This window comes from Glossina fuscipes, unplaced genomic scaffold, assembly GCF_014805625.2.
Source record: "Glossina fuscipes isolate IAEA_lab_2018 unplaced genomic scaffold, Yale_Gfus_2 147, whole genome shotgun sequence".
NCBI lineage: Eukaryota > Metazoa > Arthropoda > Insecta > Diptera > Glossinidae > Glossina > Glossina fuscipes.
In genome coordinates this window covers 1,234,240-1,254,758 of record NW_023998490.1, presented here as the reverse complement: position 1 = coordinate 1,254,758, position 20,519 = coordinate 1,234,240, and the positions used below count along the sequence as shown (strand labels likewise).

Genomic DNA, 20,519 nt, shown 5'->3' with positions numbered 1-20,519 from the left:
CTCGTGATATCAAAAAAAATTTTAAAGTGGCTCTTAGTTTAAAAAGTTCCCTAACTTGTTTGCGAACTTTGTGGACGCAAAATTCATTAAATAAATGCAGTGAGAGAAAAGTAAATACAAATACAAAATACAAAACTATGACCTGAAGTCGTCTACCAATGTAAATAAACTATAAATGATATATATATTCATTGCCATCGCAAAGTTTTTAGTTCAAAAATTTACTAAAGTGATTTCATTTAGTGGAATCATAAGTGTCCAATTACACTTATGTACGTCATAGAAGCGCGCGTGTAAATTACACTATAAGTTACTTTTAGTATTTGCCTTAAAAGCAGTAGCGGTAGAAAGTTAAAAAATTATTAAACAATACTTTAACTAAAAAAAAAAAAAGTTTTCTAACTTCTGGTTATCTTAATCGTCAGCCCACTTGATAGAAGTAGCGAATAGTAAAGCTAATGGAAGAAAAAAAATAATAATAGTAGAAGGCTAACATTTTTATGTATTGCATTTAGGCAATTTCTATTTACATGCAGTGAATTTTTGGGGCTAATTATTATAATAATATTACGTACAATGAAGATTTAATTACTTAACGATTTCTTATTAATAAAATTGTATACCTGTTCATCGGTTACACCTGTAGATATATCACGTTCGACGCGTTTCTTAAGCGCTGAACAAGTATAAGAAACCCATGATAAAAGCGTCTGCTCAGTATTGGCGCCGGCTGGACTTTGATAATTGCTACCAGAAATTCTAGAATTTCGTTATAAAAACTCGCGTGTTATTATTTTCATATCATTTATTCTTGAGAATAGAATTCAATCTACCTTTTTATGGCATTATTAACTCGATCGCCAGATGCTATTTCCTTCGCAAACAACAACATTAACGATTCTATGACGGCCATATGAGCCATCTAAAAGAAAAAAATCAGAAAAAATTCAATCAAATCGGTTATGAAATTTTTTGCGAGGATTGACGACAATACTTACTATTCGTAAAGGATTTGTTTGAATTAGAACAGTCTCTGTTAGGGGCATGTCTTTGGATTCATTAACAGGGACACCTTTGCGTGCCAGCGTCTGCAGTATAGACCAATGATTTAGACTTTGATAATTGGGATCCGAATACAAATTCGATAAGGTTTGACAATAGAGCGTCGCGTTACCCAAATCTACAATTATTTTCGGTTTTAGTCGTTCTTGATTTTCGTGATCACGATAGAATGGCTCCTTTAAATTATCCGGCACACGATTGTTATAGGCTTTCGATAGCAGCCACTTGACCGAAGCGCGATGTCTGGCCTGTTAAAGAAAAGCATTACAAAACACTTATTATAACCAGCGATTACTTTACATATACATGCCGGTTTTTTTTTTTTTGTTATGATTATTTTAAAAGAAAATTAAAAATAGAAAAAAAAAAATACAAAGCATTGCATGTTTTCTTTCGTTTTTTCTTTCTCCTCCAGTTGCACAGTATACAGAATGCTGTGCACTGCACAATTAATCATTTACTGTAAATGGTTCCAGCTTTCTGGGCACAGATAATCTTCTTGATTTTTATTGTTCTGCAATAATTTTGTACTCGTTTTAGCGAATATGTATAAACGATTATTAAGAACTCTAATGCACTGCACACAGAGAATGAGAGTAAGGAAGGAAGACAGAGAGAAAAAGCAATTCTGCCCAGAGCCTGAATACCGCTATTAATAGGATATGTATGACTCTATTAATGCGAAATGATGTCAATTCATTAGTTGTAGTTGCAAACAAATTAAATAAAAAATTAAAAAAACTTCTGCAAATCTATACAAATATGAATAGAAAGGTAGCGGCATATATAATAATATATACACAAAGACTACACTATGTAGTAGACAAGCCCTTCCTTCTACTTTTATCAAAATGTACATTACACATTATGCCTTTGTCTGGCATTTTATATTCATTACGGTCGGTATATTAAATTAGTCAGGCTAGTGAAGGAAAGCATACAAGTTTGCACTGCTGTACCCATCAACATGTTCAGGAAAATCGATGACCATGAAAACACATTTAACATAGCATTCACAAACTTAATTTACGATTTAAAATCTGATTTCGAATCCTTCCTTTATGTACACATATATATATATACGTATTTTAGATATGGCAGCACATTTTCGTATGGGTTGCACTGAAAAATATACCGCAATGCAGTTACACTTGCAGCGCAGGTTACACTTCTCTTAGTCTCTTACTATATTCTACGCCGCTTCCCGTATGAGCTACAGAAGTTTGCGCGATTGTTTGCAACATCTACAAGAGGATGAGATGGACCCGTCTTTTATTTAATCCATCGATACAAAATTACTTTCTGCATCGATTTAAGCTTATCCGTCCATCCGACTTGTTTGCTTGTGCCCAGCCTATAAGTCGCAATTTTTGAGGTATTTCGATGCAATTTATTAGGCTTTACTTTCTGAATCAATCTGAGCCTCTCTGTCCGTCCGTCTGTCTTCTTTTCTTATGTTCAACCTACAGGCCGCAAGTTTTCGGATATTTTTTTGAAGTTTGGTACACTGCCGTGTTCTTGGCCCAAAAACGAATGCTATTGAAAATGGTTCGGATCGTTCCACTTTTTCGATGGCTTCCCATATGACGCTTTATTATGAAATACCGCCATATGAATAATGCAGGATAGTGTAGGGCATTTTCTGGTGGGCTGTGGTCTAATAAAGTCTTTTTGCTTGTTTTCAGTAAAATATTCATTCTTTCGTATACTCATGTCTTATTATTAAAAGTCGCAAATCAATAAGCGTGAGGTACATAACCGTTCTATTTAAAGCGAAACTAATTTTTTTTTATTATTACTAACTTTTATAGTTGTTTCGCTATTACAAAATCTATGCTGTATATGGTGAATTTATCAATTAAAATTTAAGCTTTGGACATACGCAGAAAGGGTATTGAGACAATTCCTAACTCAACTCAACTATAAAAGCCTTACAAAATCGATAGTTATTCAATAGATTCAGTAACATGAGCTCTTAATATGCGAAATTCTTAGCTATAACCGTAACTCCCATAGCCACGAATAAGGCGTAAGAGAGTTTTATCTTCAAATGTATGAAGCCAAAGCTACAAAAGACAAAACAAATAAATTAATGATGAATGAGAGATGGTCAAAAGTATGAGGGTCAAGTTATACCGTTATTATTACGAATCTCATTAGGACTGTTTAGGCAAATTTTCTTACTTAGGATGTTTGTTAAAAAAGTTGCTTACTATAATCTGTTAGCGTTTCTATACCCGATAGCTGAAGAAATTGAGACTGTTCTCTTTTATAATACCCCCCCACTGTAAGATGGAAGCGTACTCATTTTGTTTTTTTTTTCTCATAATGTATAAAACACCCGGAAGAAAACTTCAGAGACTCTACAGGGCATATATATTCTTGACCAGCGTGGCATTCGGAGTTGTTTTCGCCATGTCTGTCCGTTTGTGTGTGTGTGTGTGTTATGTTTGTTGTTGGCACTCTCCTGGTCAAAAAAATGGAGATATCGCCTTCAAATTTGGAAGTGTTTGCACTGAGGTTGGCATTGAAAATTAGCCAAATTGGCCAGGGCAGGAGCCACAGTGGAGCATAAAAAGCGAATATAATCTGCTTAGTTGTTTTAAGTTGATTTGTCAACATCTGTTATCTTGACAGAATTTTGCTTTGACTAAATTAATTGGAATGTTAAAACAAATGGTCGACAACCTTCGCATATAACGTTCAGACAGACTAAGGGTCTTTGTCCTTTCCACATTTTGAATGGCAATAATATCCCCGATAACAATCGTCGCGTATGAAATCTCGGATTATAAATAATGATCAACGACTGCGTTAGAGAGACAATACAATATGCTCGCTCACGCAAGCGACTCAGCTTAACTCAGCAAGACGCTCTGCCGCCTAGCTTTGGATAACAGTGCCAGTGATAGTGGACACTAATGTAACTAAAATATTGAATTATTGCTCAAAAACTAAAGTAAAGCTCTTCGTCTAATTGTTACCACGCTATGGTTCGTCTGCAAAAAAACTATCCATGATAATGTTATTAAAAATCAAATTCAATTTTCAAATTTAAAGTCAACCGATGGACTGAGTAATCATGCAAATCTCTTCCAGATGAATCCAATGAAAAAACAAGGTTCGAAAGGCATAATATAATGGATCTGCAATTAAGAAATTTCATTATTTGTGTTCCTTAAATTAATTCCCCTTTTTTATTTACATAAACATCTCTCTTTAATGCCATATTCTTCGCATTGGGATCAATAATCTCCGGCTTTCCACAACATTTACGTATTATCTTTATTGAATAAATTAGAAATAATATATCAATATGTGCTTTGGCTCGAACAGGATCGTACGGGTATTAAAAGCGGATCACGAAAGACTGTTCGTTGCAATGAGCGCGCGGGATTCCGCTTAAGAGGAGTATAACCTTTTTTTTAAATATGATAAAATTAAGGAGAGCGTATTATTATTAAATTGTTCTTAAAGAAATTATGAAATTAACATCCGACATTAAGAGGATTATCAAAAACTCCTATTAAGAAAAATTACAAAATTAAATTAAATTATTCTTATATTCTTATTAAATTATTTCAATTCAAAAGTAATGTCTTCTATGGTATCGCCACATCCTTGCATTCTTCTGTTACGCCCTGTGATACGAGGGTATATTAAATTTGTAGGTGTTCAACACTCAGAAAGATTTGAGACACATCCTCCTTTTATTATACCGGTCGAACGGGAGAGTATTTGTAAAGTTGTCCATCTCTCCCCACTGTCTCTCTCGTTTTCTTGTGTTAAATCTACAGGTCGCAATTTCCGAAATACTTCGATGAAGTTTGGTCGATGCATGTGTTGGCCCAATGTCGAAGGCTATTAAAAAAATCATTATATGAATAATTGTATTAAGCGATGCAGTGTAGAGTATTTAGCGGTGCAGAGTGTCCGCCATTCTAGCGTTTTTGCTTGCTTTAAAGTGCGGGCGCACGTTTCAACAACTGATGCCACACTGAAGAGATGGAAGGAGATCGCTAAATTGATTCAGAATACTTAGCAGGAGTTTCTTGAGTTTATTTCTTTAATTTACCTAGTTTGAGGAGGACAATTTTTTGGACCCACGTACTGCCTATGCTCCTTTGCAGCGAAGATAAGAATATATAATGTAAGTGTGGAAGAAGAGATCTCACAAAGAAAGTTGTAAAATATTAAGATTAATTTTCACCGTTTGGAAAAATTATTTCTCACCTTCTTTGTCTTCTTCTTTTTAAACAAAATATTCTGATCCTCTTAGTATTGTTATATCGAAGAGGAAGTATATTGAAAGTGAAGGAAGGCAGAAAGAAAATCAAATAAATTTCTTTTGCTTTTTTTCATTTTTTCATCAAATTATATCTAACTGCCTTAGTTGATGATCGCTGATTGGAATTGTAAAATAAAGTAAATTAACTAATTAGAGCGGAGAGTAATCCAAATCTTCATAGAAAAATCATTACAATTTGATTGGGCAATTGTTCCCGATGGTCAAATTACACACTCACATATAACAACAACTTTTATGCGATTTGACATGAGCTGAGCAGACGGACATCAAAAATACACCTGAAGCCAACAATAACTTTCTTAATGGAGAGTAGTTTGTTGGTCCAAAAAAAATCAGTTTTCTTCAATTAAATATATTTGCTCATGCAGATATATCTTTCAATGACCTAATCCAAGGTTTTACTGTACAAACTATTAAAATATGTATTATAAGTATATTATCAGGTGTGTTCATTATATTGGATCAATTTTTTTGTCGCAAATGTCTTTCATTAAGTAATAAATAAGGGCTAATAAGAACTGTTAACGGGTGTTTCAGGAGTGCGTAGATAAAACACATACATCATAGACACTATAGAATAGATTTTACAGTAATGATGATCTCTAAGCTGGAAGAAGATAACAATGTACTGTAGAAGAAATGCATTTTGATCTTGTGATGCTTGTAGTAGAAGCTATACACGTGCAGGATACTGTTCGCATTGACAACGAAAAAAAAAACGAACACATATCCTTCTTAACAATTTTAAAAAGAGAAATTTTCAGATAAATAGCATTTTCGACCCCTAAAACAAGTATAGTTTTTCTAATTGAGAATTACATCAAAAAAGCAGAATAAAGCTTAATACAGCACACAATGAGCTCATATCGAAGGCAGACAAAACAATTGAAGTGTACGTTTTTGAATTTATTTCATATCAACAGCTTAATGCCATCACTCACGTCAGGTAGCTTCATATTTTAAACCCAATATTGCAAGTAAGTAAATTTTATATATGTATGTGTGTATTGATATTTATATATTTATATATCAACAGCTATATACTAGAGAAATAAATAAATAAATGAATGAATGAATGAACGTATGTATTGAAATTGTTATTATACAATAACAAAACCGATAACAAAAATAAAATAAAAACTAGAATAGCAGAAAAAATGTTGTCAGATACTCTTTTGGCAATAGATGTAGGCGAACGATACCAACACAGCACAACTACGTACAAGCTAGACAACTAAACAACTTGGTAAGAATGTTATATTCCAAAGAGATTTATTGCTCCTATATTATATATATATATATATATATATATATATGTATATATATATATATGTATATATATATATATGTATAAAAATACATGTACATGCCATATACACCTGGTGGGCAGGCAACAAACCAGCAGACAACGTAAGAAATGTAATTGAAGAAAAACAAGTAAAGGAGAAAAAACCGCAGATTAATTAAATCTCTATATAAACGATAAACGGACGGACGCATGGATACATTATAAACGAACAAAGCCAAAACTGTTAACTGCACATGATAATGCTGCACATGCAACACAATTAAGATGCCTCTGAACATGAACTGTTTTTACAATGAATACTTATGTTAGGAAAATTATTTTACAATTATTTAAGCAAACCGCAGAAACACCGCCAACAGCAACAACAACAATAATAACAATAACGCCAACAACAACAACAACAACGATATTAATTACTAGTTACATATATAAAAGTGTGGATAAGTGAACTTACCTGACGTATTTCTAATGTTTCGTCCATTATGCGATGTTTCTTTTTTTCCTCTTGATTTAATACACTTTTATTAATTATATCTTATTTTAAAGAATTTATGATATTATTATTACTCTTCGCCGCTCAATAGGTCGGCCACTCAGTTAATCAATCACTCACACACCGCGAGTACTTAGTCTTTAGTACAATACGAATGAACAAAAGTGCAATAACAAAAATGAGCCGTTGCTGTTGTAAGTCGCAGCCGTTACCGTAACAGCTTCGCGAGCAGCACAGTGGACGGCCGCTGCACAGCTTATCTGTATGAATAAAGTCGCGAGAGGAGGAGTGTGTAACAACTCTACTGGTTTTTGTTGTCTTCTGACGTTTTGGTCAAGACAGATTTTCAAGTGCTTTTGCGTCCGCTTACTTTCACCGTGACACGAACAACTTTTTTTTTTTTCTGCACTTGCCTTACTAAAATTTACAAAAAATCGAAGAGATTCCTTTTCTTTTTTTCCTAATACGAAGATTTTCGGTCAGACCACTTTCAGATACGTTCTGTAACTATTACTGAGAGCTAATATTAAACTTTTTTAGAAATTAATGAAAAATGTTTTGTTATATTTCTCTTGAGGCAACAAAAACAAAAAAAAATGATTCACTCACAACGCGGTGGGCGTAAAAAAAAGGTTTAGCAGTAAACCGTCGCTCCGTTGTCTTAGCCGTCGCACACGACATAGATAAAAAGAAGTTCCTCTGCGTTGTCAGCTGTTACACTCTTCGCAATTGAAACTTTTGTACGCCCGTACTTTTGTACACAGCACTCATTAATACACTTGATCGGTACGAATAATTGATAATCGCAAATTTTTATTTAGAATTTATTTCGGCAACTTTAAGAAATTACTTTATTTTATACGAAGCACGAAAAAAGGCAGATCTTTTATTTTCCTCTTTAGTATTTTCTTACTCTTACTGTGACCGATTCTGCACACATATGTAATTCGCCGTAAATTTTTTTTCCCGTTTATGCTCTATCTCTTTTGTGCGCTCATATACTAAATGACATAGCCAATTTTTGATCTCTTTCGTTCATTTTCCTTTAAATAATTTTTCCGCAACTCAACCGAAACAGTTAAATATTAAGGAATTCAGCAAATTGAACATATATCTTTTTTAACTATTCATAATTTTTCAATACTTTGGACTTTAATTTGTACAAATTTTCTCAGGAATTTTTTTCACACAAACCGTTGTACCTGTTTTTATCGATTAGAGTTACCAAACACTATCAATTCCGTTTAACGTTGATGATAAGGTTGCCTCAACGGGCATGAAATTTTTCGTAACTGTCAATAAGAAAAAGAGTTGACTCTCTTACAAAATTTTTTTCTGTATCTGGAAAAAATTCTTTTTCGAGAATTTTTCTCTTTAGAGTACATTTTCCCAAAATAGCAAGTATTAATGTAAGAATAAGTTATTGATATTATCATTATTATTATTACTATTCATCATCATTACTATTCATATCATTATTATTATTATTATTACTACTATTGTAATTTTTCATCTCGAAGATACGAGTTCTTCGATAAAGTAGGGAAAAAGACTCATTCAGTAATGTACGGGACAAATCAAAAGACAAAACGTTTTTCACATAACTAAAATTCTCGGTAATAAAATAATTTAACTCTGCAATTTGAATATTGTTGATGCCAAGCTGTAAACGACTCTTTGCTAGTTCAGGCGAGCGTTTTTAACCATTTAAGGCTGCATTTTATCGGTACCTTATAAAGTAAACTAAAATTAAAGATATTTCTTCGTTCCCATTGCCAACGAAAATGCATTTTTAGCTTTTACTCAATGTCAATTGTCAAAAAGGCAAGGCAGTAGCGAAATAAACTGCTAAATTGCAATGCCGCCGGCATTTATATCTGTTAAATTAAAACAATGTAAAAAGATAAAAAAGAATTAAAAAGCTCTGTTAACATGACATATCAAAGCAAAAGAAACTTTTTGAAATCTCAAACCTATACAACCAAACAATTGCTTTTCGTTCTTTGTTTAACTTTATTGAATATGTTTGGTTATTACAAAAAATACAATATTACAATTTAAAAATTATTCGAGCGTAAATATGCGAAAAATTTGCTTGTCTTTGATTTATCATATTCTTATGTGTATATTATATGTATATTATTTAGTATATTATTTAGTATATTAAATAGTATTCCCGATGCAGGAACATTTTGCGATAAAGACAAATGTACATCGTCAATTCCAGGCGGAGTATCATATTAATTAATTAAATAATAATATATTAAAAAGTAGACTTTTTTCATGAAAACTCCTACGTCGGATGATGTTGAAAATATAGACGTACTCAGCGCAAATTTGATACAGTCAAGTTGGTATTATTAACCAGTTTACAATCTCCTGCATTACCTCTTATCGAGATGTTGTAAATATTGCAGATGTTGTTGTTTTTGTAATTGTCGTTGTTGCTGCTGCTAACCTAGTTTGAAGAAAAAATTAAAGTGCATATCGCGACATAACCTAGACATGCAGAAAGAATATCGTATGGATGAACGGATGTTACTAAATCGATCTAACAACTTGGAGCAGCATATATGCGTTGTATGGGAAGATAAATATATCATTTCCCTTTTTCGTTATTGCTATAAATTTTTAAATGTTTTCATGACAGCTCATTTATATGATGGAATCTAAGGGAAAGACCTATTTGATTTAAGTTTTACATCAGAAACGCTTACGAACCAATTTTCATCATAAAATGTTAAACATCGAATATTTTTGCAGTAAAAGCACTTATTTGTCAATAAGTGAGTTCCAGAAAAAAACCTACGTTGTCCAAATTTCGTAAAATTATGATTTATGTCAAATTTTTATCATGCCCGAAATTTCATTGGGAAATATTGAAAATTAGAAATTTTTACCATATAGAGATTGAGTTTCCGAAAGAACGTTTCTATGACAGCCGGTTCAAGAATTTGCCCCATCCGATTACAATTTTTTCCACCAATTTGGAAAGCTTGAATACTATTACGCAGCGATTTTTGTTGCGATTAGCTGAAAATTACTATATTTTTCAAATAAAGGTTTATCAAAGTAAGGCGTTATATTAGGAGTGGTCGATCAGTACCATTTTTAATAGCATTCGACCTTGGGCCAAACACATTAGTGTATCAAATTTCATCAAAACACCTGACGGACCTTTAGGGTGACCACAAGAATGCATGAAATAGTTCTGAATTTATCTGGGTGTTACGTACGTCCGGACAAACGGAAACGTGTGTGTTGCTCAAAAAGAAACCACAAGTTAGTTTGACACAGGTATAGTTTGATTATAAAGTATAGTTTTCTTACCGTCGCTAGAGGGTGCTCTTAACATTTAAATCAAATAACTCAAAGTATTTCCGCGATACATATACAAACAAAATAAAATTTTTCATTTCTGTTTTGCAATACTTTTGAAACTGTAACAGGGTTAACTAAACTTTATCGTTAGCAGAAGCATTGCTAGAATTGTGATTCAGTATATTTATGGTTTATTTAAAGTTGAAAATGATCGAAAATTAAAAATGAGTCTCTTTGTAACCTAAAAACGTTTTGTTTTTGAAGCTTTTACTGCATCGTCCTTCAATATCAAAGCAATTTATGAACGTTATTGCGATCTTTTCTATCAGTAAATGCTATTTATATATCGAACCTTTAAAATGTCAAAGTCCAGCTCAAGCAGAATATTTTGCTGCGTCATACCAGACGTTGTCACCGTTTGTCCACATAGGTGGACATCCATAAAATGCAAGATCAATGATAACGATATCAAAATTGCGATCAAACGATTCGTTCAGCAAAACTAGGAAGAAATGTGAAAAAGTTGCGATGAACCATGTTTCAGTTTCCAAACAGGAAAACTCCGTGCTCACTGAATTTAGGAAATTGGAGTGATTTTTCCAACATTGTGGTAAATGAAAGTTAGTGGGCCTAAAGAAACATTTTGTGTTTTAAGGAATGAATTTCTTAATTAAGGATTCAACTAACCACAATCGTTTGCTTAGCAAAATTTGAATTGACACTTTAACAGACGAGATAGTCCTAGACGGAAATGAAGCCAATTTTACTTTTGCGGCCAGGTAACTATTTATGTTCGTCACAGAGATGTCAGGCGCCGACAAGCAGACGTACAAACCGTAGGATTTATCGATCGATCAGATACTAAATTTTATTTATAATTTACCTCAGTCTGTGTGTTGGCCACACCGAACTTTCTTGATTTTTCTTATATATAAAAAGTGAAAAGCTTTCATCTGCGTAAACACAGGATGTCTCATAAATGAATAAAAGTAAAAGTTAAAGAGTAAATAGGTAGGCAACAAACTTATGACAGTTTAAAAATGACAACAACTTTTAATTTTTTAAACTTGAAAAATCGCAAAAAGAAGAATGTATAAAAAGTGTGCGGAAGTAAGGCGTGCCAGTTGCAAAGTGTGCAGAAGTAAAGCGCGCCAGTTCTAGCGCAAGTTTTCTTAAGAAGCAGGAGTTTATGCTCGTCAGAATACTGTCCAAAAAAGTGTACAAAGTGTACACGCATTATGGGGGAAAGCGCAACTTTTATATATTATCAATGGTTTGTTGCACTCTACACCACTTTTGGTCTCAGGGTATATTATGTTTGTGCAGATGTATGTAACGTCCAGAAGGAGTTGAAATAAATTTACTTTTTTTTTTCTTATTCAGCGTCTCCTCCTGAATCGATCTAAGCTTGTTTCTCCGTCCGTCCGTCTATCCCTCTGGTTTCAGTCCATGTATTTTTGTGTTCAACCTACCTAGGCTGCGGATTGGTGGAATTTGTAACCAATGACGGGTTTTCGCCCAGAAACGAAATCTATTGCAAGTAATTCGGATCGAAACACTGTTGTGACCGCGTCGCTTAGAACGCCTTACTTTATAAAAGTCGTTGTATAAATAAAGAAAATTGCAAATTGTTAATGATTAAGAAGGTAACTCTCCTACATTAGGATAGGATGGGTACTTTTAAGAAGAAGAAGAGTTGAAGTTGGCAGGATTTCTTGCAAAAAAGAGCGAATTAATATTTCGCAATTGCTACGGGGCAACCAACAACTTTGTCGTGCATTCACTTCCTTCGATGTTATACCCATCACCGAAGGATGAGCTTTATATTCATTTTCTCGAAACGTTTGCAACGCCCAGAAGGAAGCATCAGACATCCCACATAGCATACATATTCTTGATCAGTATCAAATTTTCTAAATCGATTTAAGCTTGCTCGTCAATAACGTTCATTTACATCAATTGCAATACAACAATAATTGTTACGGATAAAAAACGCAAATTTTTGTTTACAATTCCTCGACACAAGTGGACAATTTGAATCAGATAGGGCGACTTTTTGAGGTAGATTTGAACCATATCAGTCGACAGAGATGCTTAAATAACTTCCCAAACGAGGTCTTTAATGGGACATGTGCCCTTAACCTGTAAACATTTTAGCGTATTAAGCACAGTGATGTAGAGAGAGAGAGAGAGAGAGTGCCTTTCGATAAAACAAAACTACATAACGGCTGCATGGCCCGCTGGCTGTATATGAGCGAATAGTCAAGTGGACGATTGAAATCGAATTCTGAGATAGAACGACTTCATACATCACATAGCACAAGCCAGCAACTTCTTCTTTTTGACTTTTCGTGGCCTAGTGATCTTCTCTTGCCAACGAAATTGATGCTGAAAAATTTCATTTTGACTATTGATGCGGAACACCATCATCGGATACGGGTGATGCGACTGTATTGTAACTAGAAAACACATTTGCGTTGTGCTTTCTTGTGACCGTTAATTTGAGACTTGTTTGACTTATTTAATATCGCAGAGGTTTCTTACTCGGTGTCTCATCTATGAAAGCAAATCAGACTCAATATCGAAAAGGATAAATAGTTCGGTTGTATAGTTCGGTTCATGTTCATGAATAAAATTATTATTGTTATTATTATTATCCGCAAAACTGTGCCGAAAATCTATGCAAATCCAAAAAAATGACTGAATTCACTTTTGTTAATCATTTCTCATAATATTTTTATTATATAATTTTTGTTTCATTTCTTTTTATTGGAAATATCGTAAAATTTATCGATTTTATATTTATTTCATTTCAATTATCATATTATTATTATTGTTATTCTTATTATTATTTTTTTTTAATAAATATATGTTTATGTTATATTTTTATAATAAAAATCTAAAATTATTATAAATTGATGTTTTTTTTTTTTTTGCTTCAATTTTATTTAAATTAACTTTATTGAAAAATGTGTTTAATATGGGTGTGTGTAAATAAATAGTTTACAAAAATTCAAAGCCTTTACATTCTTCACATTTATTTTTATTCTTTTAAACAATCGATTATCAAATGAGAAGCTAAAGTGTTTAAATAATCAACAATTATTTAATATATGTTGCTCAACTTAAACTAATTAACATTATTAAATGATTCGTTATATACAAATGCAAACGCGAACATATGTAAGAGTAGTTGCTAATGCAACGGCACATCAAAAAAACTGCCAAACTAAGTTTTTGATATGTGAATGCTTTTGTGTGAAACTGTAGTAAGTAAATATTTAAGTTTTGTATAAAATTGTTAACGGCAATTATTATTAATATTTATTTTAAAGAGATATGCATTTTTGTTTTTTTTTTTTTTTTGTATATATTAATTTTTGTAAATTTATTCAACACAATTATACCCACCAACCATAGGTTAAGCCGGTTACTTACTTAAGATCAACAGGTATATATGCAACAGTTATTGATGCAATCTTCTAAAGGCCTACGCTGACAAAGCAAGTTATGCTCATTGGCGGTGTAAGGAGTTTCAGTTATGTCACTTTGCTCTAGGAGAAGCGTAGGAGAGAAGTCATTTTTAATAGCACACTGGCGACGAAGATTGATAGAGAAACACCGAGACGAAGACCAGCTTGATAGAAAAGCTTTTTGGATTTTATGACGAGACAGCATATCAAACAATTTACCTCATTACGAGTTCATACCTATGCGGGATATAAATGGACTTTTGAATGCGTAAATATATGAAAATCTAAATGTATTATGCTTGCATGTATTCTGATCATTTTTTTCACTTGAAAAATATATTTATCGAGAACAATCTCTACGTATTAGTCGAAATATTTTCCACACTTTTCTCATCGTTCTGGCAACATGACCGCACCGTGTCGAAATACGAAACGATATTAGTTTGTCAGCGATCCACCCTTCGACTCATTTTCACACTTCTTCAGAACTTCGAAACTATTTGCCAGCTAAACAGTCTGGCCAGCTGTACCAATCTGGACAAGTGGTTATCAGAAGCCAACATTTCCGGTAAGCACACTGGTTGGCGAAGAACTTCCCATTCGAGCTCCAACAGTGTATCAGCGTTTGTAGTTTGAGAGCTTTTGCAGCGCTTTACCGACTTTTATTGTGCAAGAGGATGACTTTGCGACCGTTAACCGCTATTGCTGCTCTCTTTTGTAGTAAAATGTCGTTCAATTTGTTCGTTTGACTTTGATGGACAACCGCATCGCTTTTAGTAATAGTCGAAATAGTAGGCTACACCTTACGCTCTGCAAACCTTTATGGCCGGGAGTATTCCATTGCAGAGTGGTCGTGGATGGCAGGTTGTCGCAGTAGATACACTTTTCCATGCCAGTCACAATACGACAAAGAAAATTTTTTCGGCGTTATTTTGTCCGGCAAGCAATGGAACCATGATATTCAAACGGCTTGCTATGGCATCTTCAGTCGAGTCGTACGGTAGCCATGCTCGCTCATTTTGGACCTTTCCCAACGCATCTAAAAGTCTGAAAACAGTCGATTTATTAATTGCTAAAGGGTCCGAAAGTTATTTGAGGGTTTGACGCTTTGGGTTTTCATTCAATAAATTTTGCAGTCATTGTCCTCGACCTTTTTGGATCCTTCAGCCCGTTCTTTGAAGCAGCTTCGCTATAAGCTTCGCTATAAGTGTTTGATGGGCTACGGTAGCAGATTTCTTCAAATCAAAAACAAAAGCAACGAATGTCGAAAACGCAATTTCGAGTGATCCCTGATTAGCGTCTGTATGCACTGAATAACTCAATAATGCTGAATGGAATGAAGTGTTATTTTATGCACAGAAAAATCAACATCACCGAATTTAACCGTTGCGCGTATTGATACTTGTGTCACTTTAGTGTTCTCATCAGATCCGATGTCGCTGATCAAAATAGATGCAAATATCTAGTGTATTGCTGTTTGAATCGGCCGGCTCGATCAATCCGGGGTAAGCAACGACACGACACGATTATGTCTTCTATAATGGGAACTGATTAATTAACTGATCAATTTGTCAAAGTTATTCCAAAGTTAGTTGCGGCGAACTCATAGTCATCTGGAAGATTCGCGTAGAAAAGACTTGAGCATCTAACTGACCAATTTTTTGGTGAGTATGGCAAAATAGGGAGGGATTGCAATAGACAAGGATCATATCCAGCTCTTGGATGCTCCGTCGAGTGTGCCCATAATAGCTTCGATATCAAAATAGGCAAGATTTCATGAAAATCGACAATTCCTTGGGCCGGGTCAAACGAAAACTGAAATTAGTTAGCAAGCGGTTGCAATCGACACAAAGCGACGAGCAACGTTAAGTTGTTGGGCAAGGCTTAAATAGGTTAAGCTTTCATAAGCCTGTCAATATTTAGTGGTAAGGTTGTTGCAACGTTGAAGAAGAAGAAGAAAAAATAGAATTGCTATTTTTAATTTGACATCACTTTCGTAAAACATACAGACAAGCGGATGTTTTCTCTTTGAGATTAGCATGACTACTTTCGTGTTCATGAACTAAAAACTTGACTTGAACTGAAGTCCTTCTGCATCGAACAGATTTAATAACTTATAGAATTGCATATGTATTGGGTAGTCTCCACAATATTAAATTAAGTATTTATATCTTTTCTGTTTTCATATCCTTACTAAGGAAAATCACGTTTCACCGAAATGTCTTCCAGTTACCAAGGAATAGTGGGCATAAATGATTCGCTCTTAAGCGAATAAAATTCTTCTATTTTAATAACTATTACTATTTAATTCTTTTTTTTTTACAATTTAAAAAATTTTATTATTTTGATATTATGTTTACTTTATTTTTGATTTGCAAACTTGGCTTTTATTCTGTCATAAATTTTCGTTTCGATACTATTTTATCCAAATATATATTTTCGCAGGCAAGTGGGGCGTACCCAAGCAAAAGCACTCTGCATGTTGTTGTTTACTAAAAAATAGTAATAAATTATAAAAAAAGTGATGCAATTTTAGGAAATGATGAAAGTTTTTATTTTCGCAACTGCATTACATATATATTCTGTAACCGTCTGGAGCTTGACAGTGGCTTTTGGAATTTGGAAGACGAGATGTTGACTATTTATGTATATATCCTATACCGATTGATGTACGATATTTGATTGCGAAGATTCATTTCTTCGACATTTCATAGTATTGCACGTAACCCCTCGTAATTTTATAGGCCTTGGCAGCACTTTGTAGATGATTATACCAATTGAATGTTACGTAGCCACGCACTCCTTTCCTACCGCCATTCTCAGTGTATTTTAAATAAACTTTCAGTCGAGTAAAAGACAGATTGTTTGTTTGTGGTTGACTTCTGTTCGTGTTGTGAAAGGAGTATAAGATTATTTTGGCGGAGGAAATTATAATAGGTATCATTGGAGAAAGCTGCGAATTGCTTAGAATGCAATATATCTGTAGAGCTCAGTGTACCTAATTGATTTTCATAGTGAACCTTGGAAAGTTTTCCGGTTTCATTTTGTTAATCATATGATTGTCTTTATCAACTCTTTTAACAGTTGGCAGGTAACCGGAAGGAATCTCTTGGTTCAATTTAAGTAAAGCGGTAAGAGTATAACTGGATGTTCGGAAAATGCATTTTCTCTTAGGCGGACGATAAATGTATCTAACCGTCAGTTTAATTTTCATTGGAAACGGCCCTTAATGGACAAACAATTGGCTCTTCGAACTTACGAGTTGAAGACAAAACTAAAATGAAAGAAATTTCCTTTTTTGTCGCTTATGTGGCCTGAGGACTTATGAAAGGGATAAGAAGGCAAATTTGAGAATATCTTTGCTCTTCTCGACAAGATTTCAAACAAACAGACAGACTCGACTGGCTCAACACGGCTTTGCCTGCGCACCAAGAATACATATCTTGCGTAACTTCTCTAATGGATATTTTTACAGGTTACAAGCATTTGACAAGTTTGATAAATCAATGTCCTCTCGCCTTTTTTTTTTTCTAAATTTTTCTCTAATTTCATTTCATATACATATATATACATATATGTATATTTTTGCGAGGACACAGAATTTATATAATTTTCTTATATTGAAATGAAATGAAAACATAATCGAAAATTGTTAGCATAAAAGTTATTGATAAAAAACCCTTTGTTAGAAAAGCAGACATGTTTACATAACCTAATCCATTCTCTTTAAATGTACAAATTGTAATTATTTATATATTTAAATAATCGATTTGTTTGATATTTTTTCTTAGCTAATTTTATAAATATATTATATATATATATATATATATATATAATATATGTATATATACAATATAAATATTAAAACATGATAGAGTTGTAAATATTATTTTTTGAAAAATTGTTCTCTTATTTTATATTATTAAGAATTCAAGACTTTAAAAATTGCGTTTACATTTTTATTTTTTTTTATAAATTTGTTTATTTATTTATTTCTTTCTAATAATCTTTTGTTTGATATGCTTTGAAATTATGCTTCTATGCAAATTTTTTTAATAATATATAATATAATGGGTTATGAATTTTAATCATCTATATACATAATATATATGTACATATGTACGCATGCTATGTATGCACGTGTGAATTTTTGCTTTCATTGTTCGTATACATATTTTTGTGAATGATGAAAATCATTCGTATGTGAAAATCTTTTAAATTAATTTGTCGTGTGAAATATTTTCAGGCGATAATATCAAGAAGACTTTCAGACTTCTACGCTCAATGAGTTGAAGATCAGAAGTAAAGTAAATCTGTACAATATTTATATATATATTAGGTATTAAATACGTATACATATACATACGCATACATATACGCTATTTTATAAAGCATTGCACAGTGTTTTAGGTATTTTTGGCCAATTCGTAGTAAGCCTATCGATTAATAATGAAAATTTATTTGCAACTATGTGTGTTAAGATACATGTGTCGTATCCTCGTAAGAGTACACTGATCCGCACGCACTAACTGGCCAGCTTTTATCTTTTGAACATTTGTTGAAAACTTAACGATATGCTTAGCCAACCACTTAATTATGTATAACGAATATATACGTCATGATCGATTCCAGTCGTCCTCGTCGGATTTCCTCACCAAATTTTTTCATTCAAAATAATGTATTTTAGAAAATAATTTTGTCATTTTGTCAAGTCTCTTCTAAGTCTATCTAATCTTATATTACACATGCTCTATGTTTGACGAGTGTGCGAGTATATCGCACAGTTAAAACATGTCAAGTATGAAAATTTGAATTTTTCATTTTTATAACATCTCTGAAGAAAACCGTTTTTTTTTTATCTAAGCCAAGAAACTAATTCTACATACTTTTGCTCTTTCCATTGATGTCTCCTGAAAATATGCTATTTATTAGAAGAGCTAAGATCAGCTAGAGATATGAAATTGGGTTTTAGTGTCTTTTTGCCTTTACTTAACATTGTGTGAGAAATACGTTATATTTCAGTGTTCTAACTTGAACCGAAGGCGTATAAGCGCTCTTAACTACAAGTTTAATTAATTAACTACTTTTCTCATCAATAATTATGATTTTCGTAAGTGTTAGTTAGATCGTTGTTATTGAATTTTTTCACTTATTGTGAATGACTGCCGTATTACATATTATTCAACCCACGGTTGCTTTATCAGCCAAGCGATAGATAACTGGAAGAAAACAGTTAAATTTCAATAGCAGTTAGAGCAGTTACAGGGGAACAGATTTGCTATTAACTGACAGTTAAGTTTTTATTGAAATGACCCTTAGATAAAGAAATCAATGTCGCTCATTTTTTCTTATTTCATGGCATTGTTGTGAAGTTTAGCTATTTTTCAGAAAAATCAGATCCGTTTAATTTGACTGTTATTAATTGTTCAGATATATTTAGAGTTTAATTAACATTGATTTTAATTCTTCTTAACTTCAATGTCAAAAGTTCATAAGCAAGAAAAGAAATTATTTTTAAAAATTTACACTTAAAACTCATTCTGATAGTTAAAGATGACGTGATCATTTACATACGTTGACTTATTTATCATAGAATGCTGGTAATGAAGCGGGGAAAAATCTGATTACAACTGCCTTCATCTGCCTGAATCTGTTCTAAAGCTGACCAAATTAATTGGAAAGTATTTTTTCTTTTTTAACCTTAAGTTATCTCAGGATAGAAGTGATATTAAATTGATCGTTATTTTCCAATCGTTCAAGTCTTGGTTCACTAACTTAATTAAAAAAAAATGTGATAATTAAAACCTAAGCAGCTGAGTAAAGAGATTCCGTTGGAACGACTTCCACAAGTCATATGGAAAGGTACAAAAATTTTGCCAAAAGGTTTGCACAAAACGATTTTTAAGGTTTCTTTTGAAATTTTCATTATTAACCGGTATACTTACGTATGGGGGAAGAAAATTTGGCAAACTTTTTGCAAGATCTTATAGCGCAAATATTACACAAAATTTTTCAATTATTGAGAAAAAAAAATTTTTTGTGTATAAAAGTTTACCAATTTAATAATAATATTATTTTGTTGATGTAACCAATTGACTGCTAACGCTGTTGCTGCTGCTATAACCTTGTGTATTACAAGTGGGCAGAGTGAACGGATTAAAGCTTAGGCTGCTAACTCCTGCAATAATAATAATATAAAGAAGAAAATCATTTTTAATCTTAAAAAGGAATAAATCAAAATCTGTGTAAGTAAGAAAATTAGAATTATTTCAGGATGAATTTTAGTTACCCGCCACCATCAGTTCAAACCTATACATGTATATCCATATTTACGAAAATTTCAAGCAGACTTTTTTCACCGAACAATTTGAAAAGCAGTAACTAAAGCATTGAAGGTTACTATGTCTCTTTTTGGAGATAGTCGTTTGAATCGAAGTACCTGCGGGAAATTCAACAAACTTAAAATATTCGTCGCACGAGTGACCGTTCCGCCAGGTCGTCAAGGCTGTAACTTGTAGTTTACAGTTTTGCCAACCAACTTTGACAGCTTGT

At 32.9% G+C, this 20,519-nt stretch overlaps 2 protein-coding genes across 25 annotated transcripts in view; both read right to left on the bottom strand.

Moving 5' to 3' along the window:
* LOC119641139 (patronin) overlaps positions 1-8,390 on the bottom strand; it is a 35,870-nt gene extending 27,480 nt beyond the window's left edge. For 17 of the 23 annotated variants that reach the window (XM_038039605.1, XM_038039609.1, XM_038039617.1 and 14 more), the window contains exons 1-4: positions 7,135-8,390; positions 999-1,310; positions 834-922; positions 624-759 (exon numbers count right to left, since the gene is read on the bottom strand). In XM_038039605.1, coding sequence (XP_037895533.1) covers positions 624-759; positions 834-922; positions 999-1,310; positions 7,135-7,161 — 564 coding nt within the window. In that variant the 5' untranslated portion in view covers positions 7,162-8,390. The remainder of the gene's footprint in view (positions 1-623; positions 760-833; positions 923-998; positions 1,311-7,134) is intronic. The other 6 variants (XM_038039607.1, XM_038039612.1, XM_038039623.1 and 3 more) reach the window with 2 other exon arrangements.
* A 9,712-nt stretch (positions 8,391-18,102) lies between these two features.
* The window catches only part of LOC119641234 (transcription factor collier), a 93,967-nt gene continuing 91,550 nt past the window's right edge, over positions 18,103-20,519 (bottom strand). For both annotated transcript variants that reach the window (XM_038039797.1, XM_038039800.1), the window contains exon 11: positions 18,103-20,145. In XM_038039797.1, coding sequence (XP_037895725.1) covers positions 20,039-20,145 — 107 coding nt within the window. In that variant the 3' untranslated portion in view covers positions 18,103-20,038. The remainder of the gene's footprint in view (positions 20,146-20,519) is intronic.